This window comes from Protomyctophum parallelum, assembly GCF_964188405.1.
Source record: "Protomyctophum parallelum genome assembly, chromosome: 21".
Taxonomy (NCBI): domain Eukaryota; kingdom Metazoa; phylum Chordata; class Actinopteri; order Myctophiformes; family Myctophidae; genus Protomyctophum; species Protomyctophum parallelum.
In genome coordinates, this window is record NC_139713.1 from 31,234,713 (window position 1) to 31,258,551 (window position 23,839).

General features: G+C 42.7%; 1 protein-coding gene across 4 annotated transcripts in view; it reads left to right on the forward strand.

The window, feature by feature from the left end:
* Positions 1–23,839, forward strand: part of rgs3a (regulator of G protein signaling 3a) — a 193,447-nt gene that overhangs the window by 95,988 nt on the left and 73,620 nt on the right. For all 4 annotated transcript variants that reach the window (XM_083793657.1, XM_083793655.1, XM_083793653.1 and 1 more), the window contains one exon: positions 3,829–3,963. In XM_083793657.1, the coding sequence (XP_083649783.1) occupies positions 3,829–3,963 (135 nt within the window). The remainder of the gene's footprint in view (positions 1–3,828; positions 3,964–23,839) is intronic.

Consider the following 23,839-nt stretch of genomic DNA (forward strand, 5'->3'; position numbering starts at 1 on the left):
CAAGCCATCTAGAAGAGGATCAGTGTGTCTGTCGTCCACAGATAATCTAATAAATCACTTGATCAATCAGCGCCACATTTCTTGTGTACATTACCAGGAGGCAAGTAAATCCCTGTATATTTTCTCACACAGTTGTGAATATTTTCTTTTAACTTAACGATTGTGCTGAACTAGATTGTAACTGATGTCATGGATAATTCATATTGTAGACACGATGTGGGACATCCGGAAGTGAGGTTGTTATTAAACATTTCTGAAAATATTGTATAAAAGAAAACGGGCCATCTGTGCAAACAAATTGGACCCTTGTACTAGCAGGATGCCAGATCCATAACAACGACAAGATTTACAATATTCTCTTTTTGTACATGCTGTACTTAAATTATTTACATAAATAATGATGTGCAAAGAGCAGAGATTCTGCATGGCTGCAATTGCGTGCAACGCATCTTCCTCAGGCAGTGTTGGAGGGAAGAGCATACGGTCTAAATGCCTGGCACGCTGTGGCAGCCACCGTCTCTGCTCTCTTGTACATTATTATGTCAATAATTCAAGACTTGAGAAGATGTATTTGTCACACAACCATGCAAGTGTGTGGAGTGAAATGCCGGTGCGACATGTTCCATCACACTGTGTTAACAATGTATAGTAATACTAGTATATATAAAAAGCATAACAGAGGCCAGGGTAGGCTACTACTGCTGAGCAGCATCAACCAATTAAAATCAGGAAAGCATCTGTGTCATTTTAGATGGTTGCATATAGGCTATTAAAAAATAGCACAAGCATACAGTGCGTCATAAAGTGTGAAGTACTGATTTTAGAAGGCATTTGTAGAATCAGCCTCATGTCTTAATGGGTTAAGGAATTAAGTGAATCAATGTCATGTCATGTTTATCAAGTGTGTCAAATTGTGTACAGTGCATGGGTAAAGTGTCAAACTTTTCTACAGTAATACTGGTAAAAAAGAGAAAAAAAAGAAAATAGAAACAGGATCAATATACAATATTGAATTGGATGTGCATCTTCTCTGGGTTACCAATTCATTATAATTGCGAAAGAATATACAAAATACGAATAGGAGAATAAATTGGCTTGCAACTGGGATAATGCAGTACAAGTTCATTTACTGTATAAAGCAAGCACATTTACAATGACCGATGTCAACCACACAGTGCTAAACAGGTGAATAGAGAAGGAAGGAAGGAAAAAGAAAGAAAAGAAAGAAAAACATTAGACAACAGTAGGGCAAGGTCTTAGGGTGCCATGGACACAACGGGTTTCCACCATGACTCAAGGTCTTAGGGTGCCATGGACACAACGGGTTTCCACCATGACTCAAGGTCTTAGGGTGCCATGGGCACAACAGGGTTCCACCATGACTCAAGCCAAGTTTAGGAAAGCACTGGTCTCGGACAATTAAAACCAGTCATTCACAGGTGCAGGAATGACAACGTTTCAATGTCAATACATCTTCATCAGGTCATCATCTTCGCTTGCCAGGCTCAGAGAAAAGACATAGGTCTTTAAGAGACATTTGAAAATGTCTATGGACTGGGCAGCTCTGATGTGGAAGGCTGCCCCGCAGCTTGCGGACGGCCGCTGCAAAAGCTCAGTCACCCCTAGTTTTTAGCCTAGTAAAATCTTATAGGCACTACCAGCAGCAGCTGGTCGGTCACAATACATACTGTACATACAGTGAACTGTGAGCTATTAGATAAAAATAAATTCATAACTAGAAATGCACTCTGTCGAGGTGTCAACTTGCGCCTTGCACACAAGTAGGCCAACTTGTGCACAAGCAGAGCGTGCAAGTACTGCTACTAACTACTGTATTACAACTGCTGTTCTAAATCCTTTAGACCCGTTATTGACCTGATACCATCCTTGAAATGTACTTTAGTTACGTCACCATCAACAGCCAATAAGGGACCACCATTCTTACCCCGACATACATACATACATACATACATACATACATACTATAGCATCTGACCCAAACCAAGACATAAGAAACGGTGTATGAGTTGGCTCCAGGCCTCGGGTTTTATTGTTTCATAGGAATTTCAACAGCCTTTAGGTCAGTCGGGGTATGGGTCAACACAGATAAAGTCTTAATAATAACTCAAACAGTGTCCTTATTCTAACTCCCTCGGCGGGTCCGGGGCGGGACCGTCTCACAGTGGGAGCTTTATGAGAAGTCCCGTGCATATTCCTGTTGTGAATGAGAGAGAGAGTTATTATTTGTCAGGCTAATATTATAGAGAAATATGAGGAGGTATGCTCGGGTTCTCACTTACCGCCAGCGTTAGCCCGTGCTGCTTGATGAGAGGACAGAACAGGAGTGAGAGAGCGGCGCTTATATTTAAAGGTTTCCGGTCGGCATCTCAGCGATGACGGGTCGGGTTGACGTAGGACGTGATTGGGGAGATAACGCGTGTCGATAACCGTGCCCAGCAGTGGTTTCCGCTCTCTGCCTCCCTCTGTCTGTCTCTCTCTGCTGCGGTGGCTCTTAACTGGCTGGCGGTCCCCCAGTGAGACTCCACAATACATACATACATACATACATACAAAAAAGCCCCCCTTTTAAATACATACATACATACATGTACATACATACATACATCTAAGAAGTTTAAGCAGTTTTTAAGGACCCACTTTTAGGCCAGTGCAACAGAGCATGCTTTTGCCTTTTTTTAAACCCTACCCATTTTAACCAAATACATACATACATACACACATACCCAGCCGATCACCAAATGTACCTTAATTACGTCATCAAGAATGGTTGTCCTTATTGGCTGGTGGACAACACCGCCACACATACATACCCAGCCGATCACCGTACTTGCGCACTCTGCTTGTACAAGTAGGCCTACATATACAAAAGTCACTGAGGACAAGTGGCAATTATTACCGGTACTTGCTTTTTGATGACTAGACAAAGAGTAATCTTGGATTCAAAAACCCATTTACCATGCACGCACGCACGCACACTGGCATAACAAAGACACTCATTGCGGGCTGATCTCCTTTGGTGTTGCTTGAGGTACATGTTCACGTACAAGAATCAGGATGTGCTCATTAGCCTCATTGAAGGCACTCACTGGCCTCTCAGCAAGCTGTTTACATCCTTCTTGTGGTAGACACACACGCATGCACACGCACACACACTACACACACACACACACACACACACACACACACACACACACACACACACACGCACGTTTGTATTACTATACTTGTGAGGACATCAACATAATGGATGGGGATTTTATGAATGCATTTGTTCATTAGTTTTTGTGGCAACCCTAGCCCTATAAGTGAAAATCTTCCCTTTTGTAATCGATTTATCGACTGTAGTCTCTGTTTAACTGACCAAAAAAGCAGTTTTCGTGTGGACGAGAGTCCTAAACGTAGAGGAATAAATCACACTTGTGTGAAGTGAGGGGCGCTCTTATCGTCATACATACATCACATTCCGTGCACAGCCAATCAAATCATCTAAAATTTGGTTCATACAAACACACAAAGCTGGGCATATCTAAATGTGTGTTTAGATCAGGCATAACTCCTATGCACAATCCACCAGGGCGGTTATCACCACACTGTCTTATTTCTCAAATTCTGCTATACCTCCCAAGTATACTAATACAACCTCACACACCCTATGCACATTCTTTCTCTCATTTGTGCTCTATCTTTCCCAACCCAAAATGGGTTAATGAAAGCACTTTGGCATGAGTAGACAACTTTTCAGCCCACCCCTCTCTCTCTCCCTCTCCCTCCCTCTCTCTTTCTCTCTCTCTCTCTCTCTCTCTGTAGAAGTGTGACTGTCTCCTCAGTCTGGAGGCTTACTCTGCGGATCAGAAGCGGCGTGTCTGTCAGTGCCTGAAGGACAACATCGAGAAGCAGCTTCAGCTTCACAGGAGAGATCCCATCGCCCCGCACTTTGAGCAGGTTGGACACACACACACACACACACACACACACACACACACACACACACACACACACACACACGCACACACACACGGACGCTCATTAGACTCACAACACCACAATTGTCAGGTTTTTCCATTTCTCATTTCATATTTTTGGCATCCCCAAGATCATCTTCCTTGTCATAAGTTACAGTTTTGATTCATAAACTTTGTGTGTATGTACAGTCCAGACCATTATACCGTAGGTCCATTTCTACACTCCCAGACCTAGTTTGACGGTGGTAAATAAGCATGCTCGGTGCAGTGTTTTGTCCAGAGTTAAATGCTGGCACTGACAAAATCACCTGCCAGCTGTGTTATATTGTGAGCCTGAAGCGTATGTCAGCAATATTCCACTGTTGATATGCAAGTTTGATTAATGACAGCAATATCTAACCGGCAAACAAATATGACATCTCTTTTCTCCTTGATAGTGCACACAGCCGGATAATAAAATGATATAAAATGCTGCAAGCAAGTGTAGTTTTGCTAGCGTCTGACTTTTGGAATCATATGACAGCCTAGTCTATGGACCTTTAATGACATAAACAAAACAGCACTTCACTTGATGTCATTTGGCATTTGTTTAGAGCAGTGACGTCATCTGGTAGCCACAGTGGGTGCCCCTTACTTCACGCAAGTGTAATCCCCCACTTTTTAGTAACACCAGAGTACCTGTCCCATTGCTGTGTATCACAAACATGCGTGTATGTCATTGCCAAATTGATTGGGGATTGCTTGTTGCATATATATACCTTGTATATGCAAGGTTTTACAACAAATGCATGACTTTAAATCACTTGAACACATGGCAGGCACACCGACAGAGGCCTTGGGGCTAGTCAGGTGCGCCCAAGCGAGCTGGCAGGCGGGTGGGTGCCTGCGGCAAGAATAGTGCATTGCGACACATTGTGAGCTCGTATATTGGACATTTTTGCAATTTTATAAAAATGTTTTGAAAGATCTTTATGACAAATTGGACTAATATCACATTGAGAACATGTAGGCAGACAAGTTGATGGGGCTCAGACCTCTGGTTGGGAAACACTCAAAATAGGGATGCCAGGTTGGTTAGAAAATGTTCTCTTTTTCTTTGTTTATGTGGTTGGAAAGGGGGGTATTTTGGAACAGGGGAAAGTTGGAGGGGGTGTTAATTTTTTTTGAATGGGGCCCAAACCAATATATTGGTCTGACTCTAATCCATAGCGGACATTATACTCTGTGGAGATACGTGTGAAAAGCTCAGGGAACAAAGTCTTTAAGAGCTGTTTTCTCAGGTCACATCATTCAATAAGTCATATCTCCAAAACTGGTGGGTCAAACTACACAACCAATATGTCAATTTGTAGCTATGATTCCCTGTTTTCAGATGACAAAAAATAAAAAAAGCCTCAATGACTGGCTTTGTGCCGTACTGGGCCACATATTCATTACGGTATGTATTAGCATTCTGCTAAATGCCTAAATTGTAAATTGTATTATGTTATGTACAGTAAATCAGCATAGCTTATATATCTCTGCTGTCTGGAAGAAAATGTAAATTATTCAGGAAATGATAAGAGCTAAAGTGGAGTTAGGAGGTTTTTGTCAAAGCGATTTTTAATACTTTCCATTGGTTAATATTTTTTGGGGGGGCGCCAGCCCCTCCTATACACAGCTGTGTGTGTGTGTGTGTGTGTGTGTGTGTGTGTGTGTGTGTGTGTGTGTGTGTGTGTGTGTGTGTGTGTGTGTGTGTGTGGACACGTGCGCATGGAATGGGCCTGGAATGCACAGTTTTGTGTGTATGAGCACGGAATGTGCTCAGCTGAACTGGCTGTGATGTGATGTATGATGATAAGAGCGCCCCTAACTTTGCACGAGTGTGATTTATTGACCAACACACAATAGTGTGTTCAATAGCACTGATTTGGGTGAACGGGTGGAGTTAGCTGGTTTGGCAGATAGTAGATAGTTAGGAGGTTTTCGCCGAAGCACTTTGTAATACTTTCCATTGGTTCAATATCTTTTTAACCAACACACAGACGTAACAACAGACGGGTGTTCAATAGCATTGATTTATGACCAAAAAATTGGACCCGTCACCTGTTGGTACCCTAAACAGACATAGGGACACACATTGCTGTTCCTTACAAAAACAATCCCATGATGTCTGATTCAACCATAAAACAATCATTTATCTTGTGAGGACCAGGGCGGTTATCACCACACTGTCTTATTTCTCAAATTCTGCTATACCTCCCAAGTATACTAATACAACCTCACACACCCTATGCACATTCTTTCTCTCATTTGTGCTCTATCTTTCCCAACCCATTTTGGGCGGGAACCCCTTTTGGTGTTAGTATTATGTTATGCTTTAGCTATTGAATAGCAGATCTACAGACAGACAGACAGACAGACAATGAACGGACGTTGCTGTTCATTGGAGTGGCTGAACCACTCAAAAATCAAAAATGGAAGGTGGTTTCCGCCTTATCGAATTATAAAATTATGAATTATGAGAATTATGAAAATGCTCCCATAACATCTGTGCCCTGTCACGATGGCTGTGCTATTGAGGATGCAAACAAACTCTCAAGTACTCTCTGGGCTCCCCAGGCCCTGCTGGAGAGCATGGTTGCTGGGGAGCTGTGAATGATGTTACTATGGTTCCTGGTCCTGTGGAGGAGCACTGCCTTGGGAAACTTGCTCCAATTATTCTCTCTGCTCTCTTTTTATTATTTGGAGAAATTGTACGTGTTGCAGGAACAGTTGAAATAAAAAGGAATGTGCATACTGTATAGGTCTGAAGTGGTTTCGTAATAATAATTGAAATCTGACTAAAGTTTTAAAATAATTATAGTTGCGTAAAAGTACAATATTTGCCTCTGAAATGTAGTGAAAGTACTGAAAAATTGATAAACTCCAGTAAAGTAAAAAATATCTAAAACTTAAGTAGGCTACAGTACTTAAATGTAAATGTACTTTCCACTACAGTCGTGATTTCTATTTAATGTTCTCTGCTGTAGCATTGTCTTGTTGTTAGTCAGATACTACACTAGGTTTGATGTTCATCTGGCATCCAGAGCAGGCATCGTACAGTAGTTTCTTTGAAGTTCCATCTTTTCTTTCTCTCACTTTAGTTACAATAGTCACTTGTGTGACCATTGTTGTTTGTTGTTGACTAGCTTTAGGGTTCTTGCCATTTACCATCCGAGCCCTCACAATAAAGCCACTCTGGCTACTAAATCTGCTAAGAAACACATGAAATTGAGAAAGAAAGACCAAGCAACTGCTCTTTGATGCCATTCTTTTCATCATCTATTAAGTGGACAGGTGGTTTCCTTGATTTTCCGTCTTTTTGTGTAACACCCCTTTGCTGTGTGTTTTCCTGCATATGTGCTTTCATGTGTATGTTTGCCAAATTCAAATTACGTACGGTAATTATGGGCTGAAGGGTTAAGGTCAAGGTCAACATCAGCTCGGTACGGTATGTGCATGTACACACACACACACACACACACACACACATCATGTGTTTTGATGTTGTGTGTGTACGTGTTTGTGTCATGTGATCTGAACAAAGGGAACAGTGTGTGTACTTGATCCTCAGTGATATCATACTGTACAATGGCTCCTCAGCTGGGCAATTAAACAACACAACAGTGAATTTGCCGCAGTATACGTGTGTATGCATTTGTATACCCATGCTGTAGTGTAGACAGAGCAGACTGTGTGTGTGTGTGTGTGTGTGTGTGTGTGTGTGTGTGTGTGTGTGTGTGTGCGCGTGCGCGTGTGTGTGCGCGTGCATGCGCGAAAACGGGCCCCTCCCGCGAACTGTGAAAGACAATCATAGCCAATCGGAATAGAATCTGTGTACCGATTTGAGTGAGGTTTGGACAAGAGCTCAGTAGTTGGGAAAATAGTTTTTTGCTAAAATTGGCCTCATCCATCCATCCATCCATCCATCCATCCATCCATCCAGCTTCAACTGCTTATCCGTAGTTGGGCAGTGGAGGCAAAAACTCCACCAGAGAGTGTTACTGTACACTCAAGGGATGGGGATAAAAATGGCAAAACAAAATGGCATACAGTATAACTTCCGAAAATAGTGATGTCCTCACAAGTTTTGCAATACAAAAGTGTGTGTGTGTGTGTGTGTGTGTGTGTGTGTGTGTGTGTGCACACGACACGCACCACTCTGATTCATCCCATAATATGCTCTATCCCATAATAGCTCTCTGCACTGCTTAATGTTACTGAGGCGTGGAATGACCCCCCTCCCCCAGTCAGGACTGCAGACTCACCCCGTAGCACTGCTCATTCCTTCAATCCCTTCTAGTTTTGTTTGCAGGTGCTCGTTATATGTATGTTGGTTTCTTGCACATGTTATTTACTTGTTTGTCAAATCAGGTTTAGTGTAGAGGCCACATATATTGCATTGTAATATACAAACATAAAAATCACGTTGCATCCAAACGAAATCAACCCATTAAAATTGGGAAGGCGTCTGACATTTTAGATTTTTGTCTTGGCTATTCAAAAATGTCAATTCGTGCCGTGCTGCGAGCTTGTACATCTGCTATTTTTGAACATTTTTGAACAATCTTGAAAGTTTGAGAACTACTGATTGAAGGCATTTGTAGAAGCAACCTCAGATCTTAATGGGTTAAAACACACACAGTAGCAGGTAAATAGCAATAAATATAGTAAAGAAACAGAATGTTATGTAATTTGGATAGATTTGTTTGTGTTGGGAGGAAACCACCTAACTCCATTTTTTATATATATAAATCAGTGCTATGGAACACCCTTTACGTATATGTGTTGGTTAAAAAAAATATTGAACCAATGAAAAGGAGTAAAAAGCGCTTCGGACAAAACCTCTTAGCTCCATTGGACCCTCAAACTGTCTGCTAAAGCAGCTAACTCCACCACCTCTCCCCCTCTCATGCAAGTAATTGACAATATATAAAGTCACAACACCACCAGATAACGTGTTATCTGGACAGACAGCTGCTGGGTTGGTTTATCTACTATCCTTGTAGCACTAAGTTGTTTTCATGGCATTCGCTATTTACAGTACGTGACATACCCTGATATTTGTTGACTTCAGAGTTTCATACCATTTGAAGGGATTTTATTTCTCGATAATGACCGCAGACCCATCAATTATCCCGCTTATTACACGGCTACTTAATACACAAAATATAATGTATACTATGCAGATGTATAGGTGCCGGAGCTCGCGTGCACGCACACATGCACACATTTATACATTTTGGAGTGTGACGTGAGAGAGAGAGAACATTTAGGGCTATATCTTGTGCCACCCCTTAACTCTTATCCCTAAACCTATTTGCCATTTCTTACTATTTTAAAAAACCTTTTAAAATAGTAAAAATAGCTGATCTACAAGCTCACAACGTGTAGATGTAGATCGGCTAGTTGAACTATTTTAAATTTATTTTCAAAACAGTAAAAAAAATGGCAAATAAGTTTAGGGATAAGGGATAAGGGTGGCGCAAGATGGAGCATAGCCTACTTTCCTCTGTATAGTCTCATTTGTTCTCTGACTCGATGTCACTCACTCACACACGCACTCACTTCACTTGGCCAGTTGACCAACTGACATCGCTTGTCCAAACAATGAGAGATTCTTTTCTTACTTTATTCCACAGCATAGTAAGTTATTTCTGTTTTCATTCATCATAAACCAAAAATGCCATTGATTATTCGAACAATGAGAGGTCCTTATTTTCATCCAGCATAATAAGTTATTTCTGTTTTCATTGTGACCTGTTAACCGGTCTCTCTTTAGGGAAATGATTGTTGTGTAAAGGCGAGTACAGTACTTACATTAACTTTGCTCTCCCTATTTTGGGCATGTCAAATACTGGCACATATTCTCAAAAAAGCTCAGGACTATGCTTAATGTGCTTAATATCATAATATGCTGGTGCCGTGACACTATTGTATGACAAAGTATTATTCAGGCTTAAGTGGTTAATCATGACAACATTGATCTACATTTAGATGCGAATGAATTCACCTTTATTTTTAACCTGTTGCATGTGTGGGGTACCTCATGGGGGTACGTCATGTCAGGACATGTCATGTTTAATCACATGAAAGTCATCTTTTTCCAGTACATAAGCCTTAACAGAGAATTCCCAAGCACTATCACTATTGCGGCAGGCTTAAAGGCTTACCGAGTGTGTTTTGCATTGACTTATAAATCGGTGATTCTCAAATCTCAACCTTTCTCATTACCAGGATAGACCCCCAACACTTGGGTGTTTTATTTATTATTTATATTCTGTACGAGTCACTTTTACAGTAGTAATACAGTATTGTATTTATGTATGCTACAGTATAAGACCCGCAGTCTTATTGTGTCCAAGACCAACCTTGAACCTTTAACCCATTCTGAACGGGCACCCGTTTTGGTGTTAGCATCATGTCGTGCTTTACCTGTTGAAAAATAGCAGATCTACAAGCTCATATCGCGCCACCGAGTGGCGCGATACGAGCTTGTAGGTCTGCTATTTTTGAAAAATCGAAGAACGACTGACATTTTTAGAATCTGATCTCGGGTCAGAATGGGTTAATCAGACCAGTGTGTGTCCAGTGGAAACCTCGTATGAATCTGATCTCAGGTCAGAATGGGTTAATAGTATCTGTAACCCCTTATTTGTCAAGTTGTACAGACGTGCCTCACTTTGTAAGTCATATAGACATGGTACTCTTATACTGCGTTCAAACTGGCAGCTCTTTTTCAAGATACAAAGATACATCTGATGTTTTTAGCTGCTCCAAAAGCTACAACGTAATAATAATATCTGGGACATATAGGGGGGGGGGGGGGGGGGGGACATAAGAAAAGGACAACTTTATTAGAAGTTGAAAAGTTGACAGTAGGAAGTTGACAGTAGAATCCCACACAATCTAAATCACGCAATCCCGTGGTGAAATTGACAGTAGAATCCGTTTCTGAAATAGTAATAGTTGAAAGTGGGCGTGCGACGTTGACATTGGCGTGCACAGCAGCCTCCCATTGGCTGAGAGCAAAAATGCTCTCCCATTGGCTGCAAAATGTGTGTGGTTGCCTAGAGATGAGGCTGCCAATGAGAAAACCAGCTAGAGGACTAGCTTGCACATCGATGATAGACAGCTTGCTATTGCAAGCTGGTAAAAACAGTAAAAAAAAAAAGCAATAACCAACAGTACATATAACAAGTTAAAAACATGTCAGCTTGGAAATGCTATTCTAAACAGGTGGGTTTTCAGTGCGGTTTTGAAGGTGGGGAGGGAGGGAGCATCTCTGATGTGTTTGGGGAGTGCATTCCAGAGGAATGTGCAGCTACAAACTAGTTGAGCTGCATGCTGGTTTCAACTCCAGCTACAAAGCTACAAATATGCTGTGTAGCTTTCTGTCTTTTGTATCTGCCAGTGTGAGCTCAGCAAAAGGCCCATTCTTTATTGTCCAACTTAAAAGAGAAAGTGTGTTTCCCTCTAAAATCCACACACATAAAACGGCAAACGCCACCACTTTGAATGGATCAAGATCGTAAAGGTAACATTTTGCATTTGACATGCAGTGCAAACCCCCCTAGTATTCTTTCCATAAATGAATGCAAACAAACAATTTATTTTAAGCATTCTCAGCACAGATTCTCTAGCACCTAAATGATTTAGCTAAATCTCTCCATTCGGGAAGAAGACCCGTGTGCATTGTGAGATATGTTAAGCACTGCTCAGAGACTTACGTCAGGGTGGGATCTTCTTTCATAAGACTGCAAAAAGAGTGTCATTTCTGCTGACACAGTAGCAGCTCTAGTGTGTGTGTGTGTGTGTGTGTGTGTGTGTGTGTGTGTGTGTGTGTGTGTGTGTGTGTGTGTGTGTGTGTGTGTGTGTGTCTGTGTCTGTGTCTGTCTGGTCCCCATGCACTGTACTCGAACGTAATCTCTTGATGGTTGAACACGAGGACTTCTGGCCAACATGATGTAGTTGTTCTATTTTGCAGAGAGCAGGCGAGATGCTGAATTTGAAGGGGAGGGGAGGGAGGGGGGGGGGGGGAATGATTAACCTGACTCTGCCAGATTGCGGCAGTATTGAGTTCACAAGTTCTCTCCTCCTGCCTGCATCTGGGCTCTCTCAAGCAGAAACGATGAACCCGGAAGCAGCGGGACAAAAATCTGATATCTCCATAATAATGTCGAGTTGTAGTCTTGTTAGGTTGTGTCTACATTTGCGCCGTGTTGATCCCGCCTCTAGCGGCTACATATCGCTCCGACCAGAATTGGTTCGGAGTACACCGTCTCAAATGTTGTCCAGCAGGACAACATGGTGTGGTTGGAGTGGTTCCACCAGGCTAGGCAATGATGGCCATTGGCCAAATTGGCTATTGGCCAATCAATTAGTGATTATATACAGTATATACAGTATTGCTCTCCCTCAGAGGGAATGTGATAGAGTCTTGGCTATGCATTTGTTTATGTAACCAGTTAGGCTGTGCCTTTGGTTGAATTAATTTATTATTAAAAGTAATTCTGAGGAGACAAATCATAATGACACTTCTCTCACTATATAAGTCACTGCAGATGAGCGTTTTCTCAACCGGAAAAGCATCTGTGCAGCAGATCTACAGTACAAACTCAACACTGCCATTGTCCTGCTGCTATGTCTGTTCAGGGTCGACCCATGCAGGCCCAGATGGGAGACACTTATTGATGAAGTTACCGGTAAATGATTAATGTAGTGCTTCTCAAACATGTTCATGTCAAGGACCTGCGGATCCCCATCTGAAAAGTGTCAGCTGGGACCTCGGTGCGAGATTTCCGTTGATAATAGCTCATATGAATGAATGAATGAATTTTATTTGTATAGCACCTTTCCAAACATATAGTTACAAAGTGCTTTACAGACAGGTTATAAAACAGTAATCATAAATACTTCAAAACAACAAAGCATCAAAACATCAGAGACAATATAGGCAGTATAGAGTAGACTAGTGGTTCAGCATCTCCGGGTAATGTACAGTATGTACATGCATCCCATGACATTATCAGTGTACAGAAGATTAAAGCAAGTGCATTAGTCACACTCAAAGTGCACAAGGAGATAAATTACATGCAGCATGCATGACACGTAAGAGGCCAGTTGGAACCCCATCACGGAACCCTGAGGGTCCCTGGACCCCACTTTGAGAACCACTGAGATTCACATTACAGGGAAACCTTTCAACCTGAGCCGACAAACTTTTCAAAAAGCTCAACATTTGCATGAGAAGGTTGACGGGGAACCACCTATAGCTGTCCTTGAAACATAATGCCTTTCTGGCTCACTGATTCTCCTCTGACTCTGGATGTCTGATTTCATATTGATAGCAATCTGTTATAGCAGCACATGTGGGTTTAGGGCAGTCTGGCTTTGGACAGATTACAGATACATCTTGCTGTACCGTGGAATCTGTTTTAATGTATGTCTGTTCGGGAAGCTAAGTGTATGACGTACTCAGTGGTGGAAGAATACTGTGATTATAAATTCCACAATATAAAAAGTCAACATACTAGTACAGTACATACTGTAGTTAGTGAGAGTGGGCTGGGGTATTGGTTGAGCAAGTTTTTCCTTTTTCCTGTAGTCATTATGTCAATTCCCAATTCCCTTTGTAATCTAGTTCCCTGTCATGTGCTAAATCCTGAAGGTATTGTATTGGCCAATTTTGTTCTGGTGATTGCCCGGCCAAGCCAGACACACCACAAGGGGATTCAAACCCCTGTAGTCTCTCTCTGTGGTGGTGGGCAATAACTTTACCCCTGGGCCACATGAGCCAGTTTTTACTCTAGATGTTAACTCTGTGGCACTGTGGCGCAGTGGTAAAAGTGCCTGCCCACCACTGAGAAGTTTGGGGGTTAGAATCCGCCGTGGTAACATCTGGCTTTGTCAAGTGTCCATACGAACAAAACTGGTCCATGTTGGAAGGAGGGAAGCCGGGTGGTGAGGCACCCGTCAGCAAAGAGTGCTGGGTGGGAGGAATAGGACAAAGGCTCTACGTCATGAGTAAAGAGTGCTGGGTGGGAGGAATAGGACAAAGGCTCTACGTCATGAGTACAGAGTGCTGGGTGGGAGGAATAGGACAAAGGCTCTACGTCATGAGTACAGAGTGCTGGGCGGGAGGAATAGGACAAAGGCTCTACGTCATGAGTACAGATTGCTGGGTGGGAGGAATAGGACAAAGGCTCTACGTCATGAGTACAGATTGCTGGGTGGGAGGAATAGGACAAAGGCTCTACGTCATGAGTAAAGAGTGCTGGGTGGGAGGAATAGGACAATGGCTCTACGTCATGAGTAAAGAGTGCTGGGTGCTAGGAATAGGACAAACGCTCTACGTCATGAGTACAGAGTGCTGGGTGGGAGGAATAGGACAATGGCTCTACGTCATGAGTACAGAGTGCTGGGTGGGAGGAATAGGACAAAGGCTCTACGTCATGAGTAAAGAGTGCTGGGTGGGAGGAATAGGACAAAGGCTCTACGTCATGAGTAAAGAGTGCTGGGTGGGAGGAATAGGACAAAGGCTCTACGTCATGAGTAAAGAGTGCTGGGTGGGAGGAATAGGACAAAGGCTCTACGTCATGAGTACAGAGTGCTGGGTGGGAGGAATAGGACAATGGCTCTACGTCATGAGTAAAGAGTGCTGGGTGGGAGGAATAGGACAAAGGCTCTACGTCATGAGTACAGAGTGCTGGGTGGGAGGAATAGGACAAAGGCTCTACGTCATGAGTACAGAGTGCTGGGTGGGAGGAATAGGACAAAGGCTCTACGTCATGAGTACAGAGTGCTGGGTGGGAGGAATAGGACAAAGGCTCTACGTCATGAGCATAGACTGTAAAAAATATGGACAAAGCGTTCCCCGGGTCTAACATGGACGTAAAATGAAGCCTGTTATTCCTGCACTGTAAGTCGCCATCTTTCTAGATCCGTTTGGGCCCAGCTGGCCATTGGCTGGCTCCGTTTGGGCCCAGCTGGCCATTGGCTGCCCAGACAACGAGGCGGGACTTCCCCCCTTCTTCTCCGTTGGTTTTTATTTTGACTCGAGTGGGTGGGGACTCCCGATCATAGACTGTAACGGTAGCCACGCCCCTCAGAACATACGCGACTTTATGGTCATTTATTTTATAAATGGGACCATAATTTTCCAAAAAGAAAATTAGAAATGAGACTTTAAACTAGTGACTGGAAGCAGAAAGTATTCATGACCATGTTTATTAAGGTAATACAGTCTAGGTGAAGTTGGGCCCAAATACATGGACTTCTATGGGTTTTTTTGGGTCCAGTGACAGCGCCACAACAGGACATTATATGAACTTTCAGGAGTTTCAGGCTTCACAAAATATCTGTCTGACTGCTCCCCTGGTCATGAGTAAAGAGTGCTGGGTGGGAGGAATAGGACAAAGGCTCTACGTCATGAGTACAGAGTGCTGGGTGGGAGGAATAGGACAAAGGCTCTACGTCATGAGTACAGAGTGCTGGGTGGGAGGAATAGGACAAAGGCTCTACGTCATGAGTAAAGAGTGCTGGGTGGGAGGAATAGGACAATGGCTCTACGTCATATATATCAGTATTTTGAAAGTCACCATAATGAATTCCTCCTTTCGTGCATTATTGCTTGACCTGCATACAGGGGTCTCCCCGTCCCGCTTCCCTCCCCCGAGCACGTCCAGTTGTGTTTATAGACGGTCGGCCAAGCCGGATGCACCGCGGTGGATTTGTATCCCTAATTGCAACTTTGTATTACAATAAAAGATGTCTCGTTTGTGCATGTTCATTCATTCATACAAACCTTTATTATATATGCTCGAAAGACACCGAGTGTGATTGCCCTGCCTCGTTTACAGTGACATCAGGTGTGGTTATAATATTGAAATATGTATTTTGGTTTCTTCCTGTAAGCTGAAAGCCTTTGAGTCAAAAGGCCCAATCAAAATAACACCATTTTTGTGACATCATAACCCTAACCCCTCCCACATGATCATACAACAACAGCTGTGGGCAAGGCTTAAGTTCAGGTGGGTGGTGCTAAGGTGAAAACCAGGTATACTTAATGAACTCGTGGGTGTGGTCACAAAAACATAATTTTAACACTTTCTGTACACTATTTTGAAAGAAATCTTCCTCCTAGTGTAATCATAATACCTGATGATCATGTTTTAGGGGGGGGAGAAAAATCACGGCAGACGGCACTCCATCTTTAAACAATAGACCCTAACCTAGACCCTAGAATAGATATTAACATATATAAAAACGTGAAATCTAAATCTATAAATGCACCAAGTCTCTGTGTGTACATATGTCTGTAATCCATGTAATTCGAGAACCGACAAATTTGACACCACCACAGGGAGTGCAGTGCCCGGGATCGACTCCGTCGGATACACCGTTGTCCAGAACCAGCACAAAAGACTCTGCCAGGGCTCTGGACAGGGCCCAAATTATATCTCCATATCTGGAGCTGGCCTGTTCTGACATCTGCATAGACTCCATATTTGAGCATGCCTGACAAACAACTCCATATATGGGCATAAAATGGACACGCATAATAACTGGGTGGGGCATTTCCAACTTGCATCGTACCAAGTAGGCCAGTGCCCAGCAGGCACCGCTCTAGTTAAAAACAATTACAAACACATGTGCAACAGAGCGTGACTGTGAAAATGATGGCATTGAAACCAACAATTGTTCTGTGATTGAGACGTACATTGTGCAAATTAAAATAAATGTTGATGAGTTCTCCTATTTGGCACAGTAAAATGTTACCATTATGTTTATCAGTGATATAATATTACCTTCTCTCGTGCGGTTTGAAAATAATAAGTGAGCTGACCTTTGAAAGTGCTTAAGTATTCAAAAGAACAAATTTCAAAGTACTTGAAATATGGATTAAAATATAAATGGTTAATTCTTAGTGGAGTCTAGTGGAGTCAAAAGTACAGTATTTGTCTTTGAAATGTGTGTGTGATGAAGTCAAAAGTATCCAAAAATATAAAGTATACTTTATATTCAGGACGGGAACCCCTTTTGGTGTTTTAAGCATCATGGTATACTTTAGCTATTGAAAAATAGCAGATCTACAAGCTCATAGCACTGCACCGAGTGCCGCGATACGAGCTTGTACTGTAGATCTGCTATTTCTTTTAAACGTGGCGCAAATCTTTGAATATATTCTTTCAGAGTGAACGTTTTTAACTCAAATCTTTGTTTCTGGGGGTCCCTGGAAAAACATATTTTAAGATCGGGGTCCGCAGCTAAATACATGTATATCATTCGGCGGGTCCTTGACATGAAAAAGGTTGAGCACCACTGACATAGAAACGTTTTTCAGAAAACTGTCAGGATTTAGCAGACATTTTGTAGAATCTGGTCTCAGGTCTAAATGTAAAAGTACTGCACTCGAGAGTAAATGTAATTTGTTACTGTCCCTGAACCTCTGAGTGATAGGGCTTGGTGGTTATCAGAATGTTCGCTGGAGCACTTGATGTTCTGCATGACATGTTCAAGGTAGACAGCTAATCGTCGCGGGCAAACCTTGTATCAAAATTAAAACCGTCACTTTTCAGGAAATGAAAGAACCTGTGTTCCATTGGCTCCACTGTAGTTGTTATTTAGTTACAAGCTCTTGGTAATACTTTGAGTGCATGGCACTGCAGTATGTATTAACCTTTTTTCCATGAATCAAAAGTAATTTTGATGGTCAATATGACCATCAAATATCCCAGCACTTGTGCAGGAAGCCGGGTTCAAATCCGAGGTAGAAGAGCTTTTAAGCATCATTCATTAAAATAAATACATAACTAGTTTAAATATGGAGATTCAAGGTTTCTGTCCGACAGCAAAATGTTTGTTCATTGTTCCCCCCACATTTAGTGGACAAAGAACCAGATCTGGATGGTTGTTTATGTTTGTGCCGATCTACAAGCTCACAACTGTAACAACTAACAACTATCAGATCAAATTGTAACAACTTTATCTCATGGTTTATAGTTTTATTAGTATTATGTTATACTTTAGCTTTTGAAAAAAAAAAAAACAGCTATTTTTGAAAGATCTTGAAAATGTGGCGTAAATCTTTGAATATATATTCTCTCAGAGCGAACGTTTTTAACTCAAATATGTAGTCCCTGGAACTACATATTTTCAGATGGGGGGGGGGGGTCTGCGGCCAAATACAGATCATTCTGGGGGTCCTTGACATGAAAAAGGTTGAGCACCACTGACATAGAAACATAGCTTTTTCTGAAAACTGTCATGATTTAGAAGACATTTGTAGAATCGAACTCTGAATGGGCATGGACACAGCTCATTTTCACATCCCACCCTACCCTGTGGAGACATGGAGAGAGTTGTGCTTGGAGGTGCAAATATCTGGTGTCTGACTTGTCGTAACTCAGGAAGTCTGACTGAAAACTAGAGCTGTTTTGACAATGAATATAATCTTATTATCTTTGCCATGCTCAAGGCCAGGGGCGGGGATTATTATAATTGTTGTTGTTGCGCTCGGAGCCAGCGGACACTGCACGAGTTCTGCCTTAAAGACATGACTCAGGGACATAAGGAACAGAGTTCTGCCTTAAAGACATGACTCAGGGACATAAGGAACAGAGTTCTGTCTTAAAGACATGACTCAGGGACATAAGGAACAGAGTTCTGTCTTAAAGACATGACTCAGGGACATAAGGAACAGAGTTCTGCCTTAAAGACATGACTCAGGGACATAAGGAACAGAGTTCTGTCTTAAAGACATGACTCAGGGACATAAGGAACAGAGTTCTGTCTTAAAGACATGACTCAGGGACATAAGGAACAGAGTTCTGCCTTAAAGACATGACTCAGGGACATAAGGAACAGAGTTCTGCCTTAAAGACATGACTCAGGGACATAAGGAACAGAGTTCTGTCTTAAAGACATGACTCAGGGACATAAGGAACAGAGTTCTGCCTTAAAGACATGACTCAGGGACATAAGGAACAGAGTTCTGCCTTAAAGACATGACTCAGGGACATAAGGAACAGAGTTCTGTCTTAAAGACATGACTCAGGGACATAAGGAACAGAGTTCTGCCTTAAAGACATGACTCAGGGACATAAGGAACAGAGTTCTGCCTTAAAGACATGACTCAGGGACATAAGGAACAGAGTTCTGCCTTAAAGACATGACTCAGGGACATAAGGAACAGAGTTCTGCCTTAAAGACATGACTCAGGGACATAAGGAACAGAGTTCTGCCTTAAAGACATGACTCAGGGACATAAGGAACAGAGTTCTGCCTTAAAGACATGACTCAGGGACATAAGGAACAGAGTTCTGTCTTAAAGACATGACTCTGGGACATAAGGAACAGAGTTCTGCCTTAAAGACATGACTCAGGGACATAAGGAACAGAGTTCTGTCTTAAAGACATGACTCAGGGACATAAGGAACAGAGTTCTGCCTTAAAGACATGACTCAGGGACATAAGGAACAGAGTTCTGTCTTAAAGACATGACTCTGGGACATAAGGAACAGAGTTCTGTCTTAAAGACATGACTCAGGGACATAAGGAACAGAGTTCTGCCTTAAAGACATGACTCAGGGACATAAGGAACAGAGTTCTGTCTTAAAGACATGACTCAGGGACATAAGGAACAGAGTTCTGCCTTAAAGACATGACTCAGGGACATAAGGAACAGAGTTCTGCCTTAAAGACATGACTCAGGGACATAAGGAACAGAGTTCTGCCTTAAAGACATGACTCAGGGACATAAGGAACAGAGTTCTGCCTTAAAGACATGACTCAGGGACATAAGGAACAGAGTTCTGCCTTAAAGACATGACTCAGGGACATAAGGAACAGAGTTCTGCCTTAAAGACATGACTCAGGGACATAAGGAACAGAGTTCTGTCTTAAAGACATGACTCTGGGACATAAGGAACAGAGTTCTGCCTTAAAGACATGACTCAGGGACATAAGGAACAGAGTTCTGTCTTAAAGACATGACTCAGGGACATAAGGAACAGAGTTCTGCCTTAAAGACATGACTCAGGGACATAAGGAACAGAGTTCTGTCTTAAAGACATGACTCTGGGACATAAGGAACAGAGTTCTGTCTTAAAGACATGACTCTGGGACATAAGGAACAGAGTTCTGTCTTAAAGACATGACTCAGGGACATAAGGAACAGAGTTCTGTCTTAAAGACATGACTCAGGGACATAAGGAACAGAGTTCTGCCTTAAAGACATGACTCAGGGACATAAGGAACAGAGTTCTGTCTTAAAGACATGACTCAGGGACATAAGGAACAGAGTTCTGTCTTAAAGACATGACTCAGGGACATAAGGAACAGAGTTCTGTCTTAAAGACATGACTCAGGGACATAAGGAACAGAGTTCTGCCTTAAAGACATGACTCAGGGACATAAGGAACAGAGTTCTGTCTTAAAGACATGACTCAGGGACATAAGGAACAGAGTTCTGTCTTCTTTTTTTTTTTTAGATATTTTTTTGCGGCTTACGCCTTTTATTGATTTTTGAAGGGACAGACAGTAGGCTGACAGGAAACGGGAGAGAGATGGGGGGATGACATGCAGTAAAGGCCGTGTCGGGGCCGGGAGTCGAACCCGCAGCACACTGCGACTGGATTACCAGTCCGGTGCCCAGACCGTTACGCTACGGCCTGGGCCCAGAGTTCTGTCTTAAAGACATGACTCAGGGACATAAGGAACAGAGTTCTGTCTTAAAGACATGACTCAGGGACATAAGGAACAGAGTTCTGCCTTAAAGACATGACTCAGGGACATAAGGAATGTTGTCTAGAGCACCTACCGTTAATGCTTAAAAGAAATTGAGACAGACAAGCTGTACACTGTGCAAATATGTTCACAATCTGCACATGTATTATTCTGCTTTGATACTTCCCCTTTGATAACTCAGTTTCTTGTGTACCACACACGTGACAGGGTGTCCCATCTGGTCCACGCAATCTGCCTTTGCTTGTCACAGAGGCATGTCCACACACACACGCACACACACACACACACACACACACACACACACACACACACACACACACACACACACACACAGGGATATGTCCTCCCAAATGTCCTCAAGTGACTTCCATGTTTTTTTATTTTTTTTGAAGGGGTCTAGTGCTGATTCCCCCCCCCCCCCCCCCCCTCTACACAAGATCTCTTCGCCCCAAAATAGCCTATCTACGAGCTCTCAGCATGTCGCACTGCAATGCGCTGTGAGCTTGTAGATCAGCATTTTGGCTAATGTTTCCCCCAGTACAAGTCTATCAATTGACCACTCAAACCCGAGAATCCACTCCACTACACCCCTGGAAAGATGTTATGAAAAACAGAAAGCATATGAGCAGATATGCGTCTATAGTCCTTGAACCTTCTAGCTCAATTTGCCGTGGCTTGCTCCTCGCTATCTTCCCCTCCAGTTTGAATGTTTTAGAGGCAGCACTTGTGTTAGAGAAACACTCACGGTTTGTTTACGGTCATGTGGGACTGTTGCCCGCTATGGTTCTACCGCTGTGCTAGTTGTTCACTACACTTCCTGGTTTGTTGTAATCCAAGAAGCTCCCTGCGGCTGAGAAAAGAGTTCCAGTGTATAACAACGGCTCCAAATCTTAGAAAAGAGTTCCAGTGTATAACGGCTCCAAATCTGCTAGGCATTTTCCACTTGTGTGAGTTTAGCCTGTTCTTCTTTATGCCCACATAGGAGGGTTTCTGTACACAGTGGGGAACTCATGTTTTTGTATATTGTCTTGGTGTAATGTTTTTCTGTACTATGTGCTGCTTTTGTTGTTGGTGTTGAACAGACCTGTGAAGATGAATATCCTTCGGGACAATAAAGATTATTATTGGCCCAGGCCGTAGCGTAACGGTCTGGGCACCGGACTGGTGATCCAGTCGCGGTGTGCCGCGGGTTCGACTCCCGGACCCGACACGGCCTTTACCGCATGTCATCCCCCCATCTCTCTCCCGTTTCCTGTCAGCCTACTGTCTGTCCCTTAAAAAATCAATAAAAGGCGTAAGCCGCAAAAAAAATATCTTAAAAAAAATAAAAATAAAGATTATTATTATTACACACGCACGCACGCACACAGCAATCTGATTCCTTGTCAACTACAGGACGATCAATGACGTGGGCCCTGGCTTTTCTCTTTGCTGGAAGTGTGTTTGTGGTTTAACGATTGTATAATAGTATATATACACATACTGTACAGCTACAGGGTTGTGGATAAGACAATAATGGAGTTGATTCTGAAGACGTTAACTAGGGATGTCAGGGGTTAACCGGTTAACCGGTTAGCCGACCGTTAAGAAACATCCGGATATTTTTATCAGCTTTAACGGTTAATTTGCATAATAATAAATGCGTGTTCTGATCTTAAATCCCTTTATTTTAGATCGTTTTTAGTAATAGTACAACATAAACATTACAGAGACTGTAGTTGTCACTGTACAATACTTTAAAACAGTTGTCATGTTGCACACATGCCTAAAATTGCTATTTGCGCCGCCCAGCTTGTCGCACTCCAGGCTGCATGAACAGCGCTCGGGCTCTGTTTTCTGCCCCCTCAATGTCCCCGTTCTCTGTTGTACTTCAATGGCTAGTTGGCTACAAGTTACAACGGTAGCTTTGCGGTAGTCAAAATGTAAGCGAGTGACAGCGAGACGAGATGAACACATGTCGACCGTATCAATGCAGAGACCTACATTATTAAATCCATTATTGGCCATTTGGCCTGGAGGGAGAACGTTTACAGCCGCCGCTGCCCTCCTATCCGTCTCCACACTGGCACGGCTTACGGCTATCAAAAGTTAGCCATGTGCTATCGATGTTTGAGGGTTTTCTCGTCAGCGAAAAGTCAACAAACGGAACACGGTGACATGCATGCTGATCTTCCTTAATAATAAAAAAAGGCTTAGCCCATGCGTCCAGTGGCTTTATAGGTATAGGTTGCTCGGATCTGGACTGGATTTATTTATGTTTTGTTGGACTAGAACCGGCGGACCTCTGTACTGTAGACGCGCAGATGCATGCATCATGCAGATGCGATGCGTTGTTTATTGATGATTAAGCCAGAAGCCTACAACAATTTATTTATATTGTTAAATGTTGCTTTTTTGTTTGTCTTTTATAAAAGGAGCATAAATAAATGTATGCCATTCGTCTACCAACTTTAATTATGTAGCCTATACATGCATATTACATTTGGGGTAGCCTATTAAAAAAAGAAAAAAATCAACCACTATCCGGTAATGAACCGGTTAATCCTAACGGGTAACCGGTTGGGAAACTATCCGTTACTGACATCCCTAACGTTAACACATTCAGTTCTGTCTTTCTGTCCGTCCCTCTGTCTGTCTGCCTGTCTCCAAGCAATGTCAGTTCAGTCTAAGGCGTAAGGCCACTAACTGAAATGTGTTTTGGTACACAAATCTAAACAGCTGTTCAGACTTGTTTTTTTTCGCTTCCCATTTTTGAGTGGTGCAGCTACTCCAAGGAACAGCCCTATGTTTATGTCCCTATGTTTAGAGTACCAGTAGGGGCAAAAGTGGCGCTGTTGTGCTAGAAACAGAGAGAGATAGTGTTGCACTGTTGCCTGCTAATTACAATGTGGAGCGTGCATGTGAGACAGAGAGAGAGAGAGTGAGAGTGTGTGTTTTCTGCTAATTCCCCCACGCAGTAACTCTGTCATTTCTCGACCCTTTCCGGCGGTCCCGAACCGGGCTGGCACCCTGGGCACGTTCCTGGAAGTTCCGGGAACCCCACACGGAGTTGCACCACTCAGTTCACACGGGTGTGATTCTTTGCT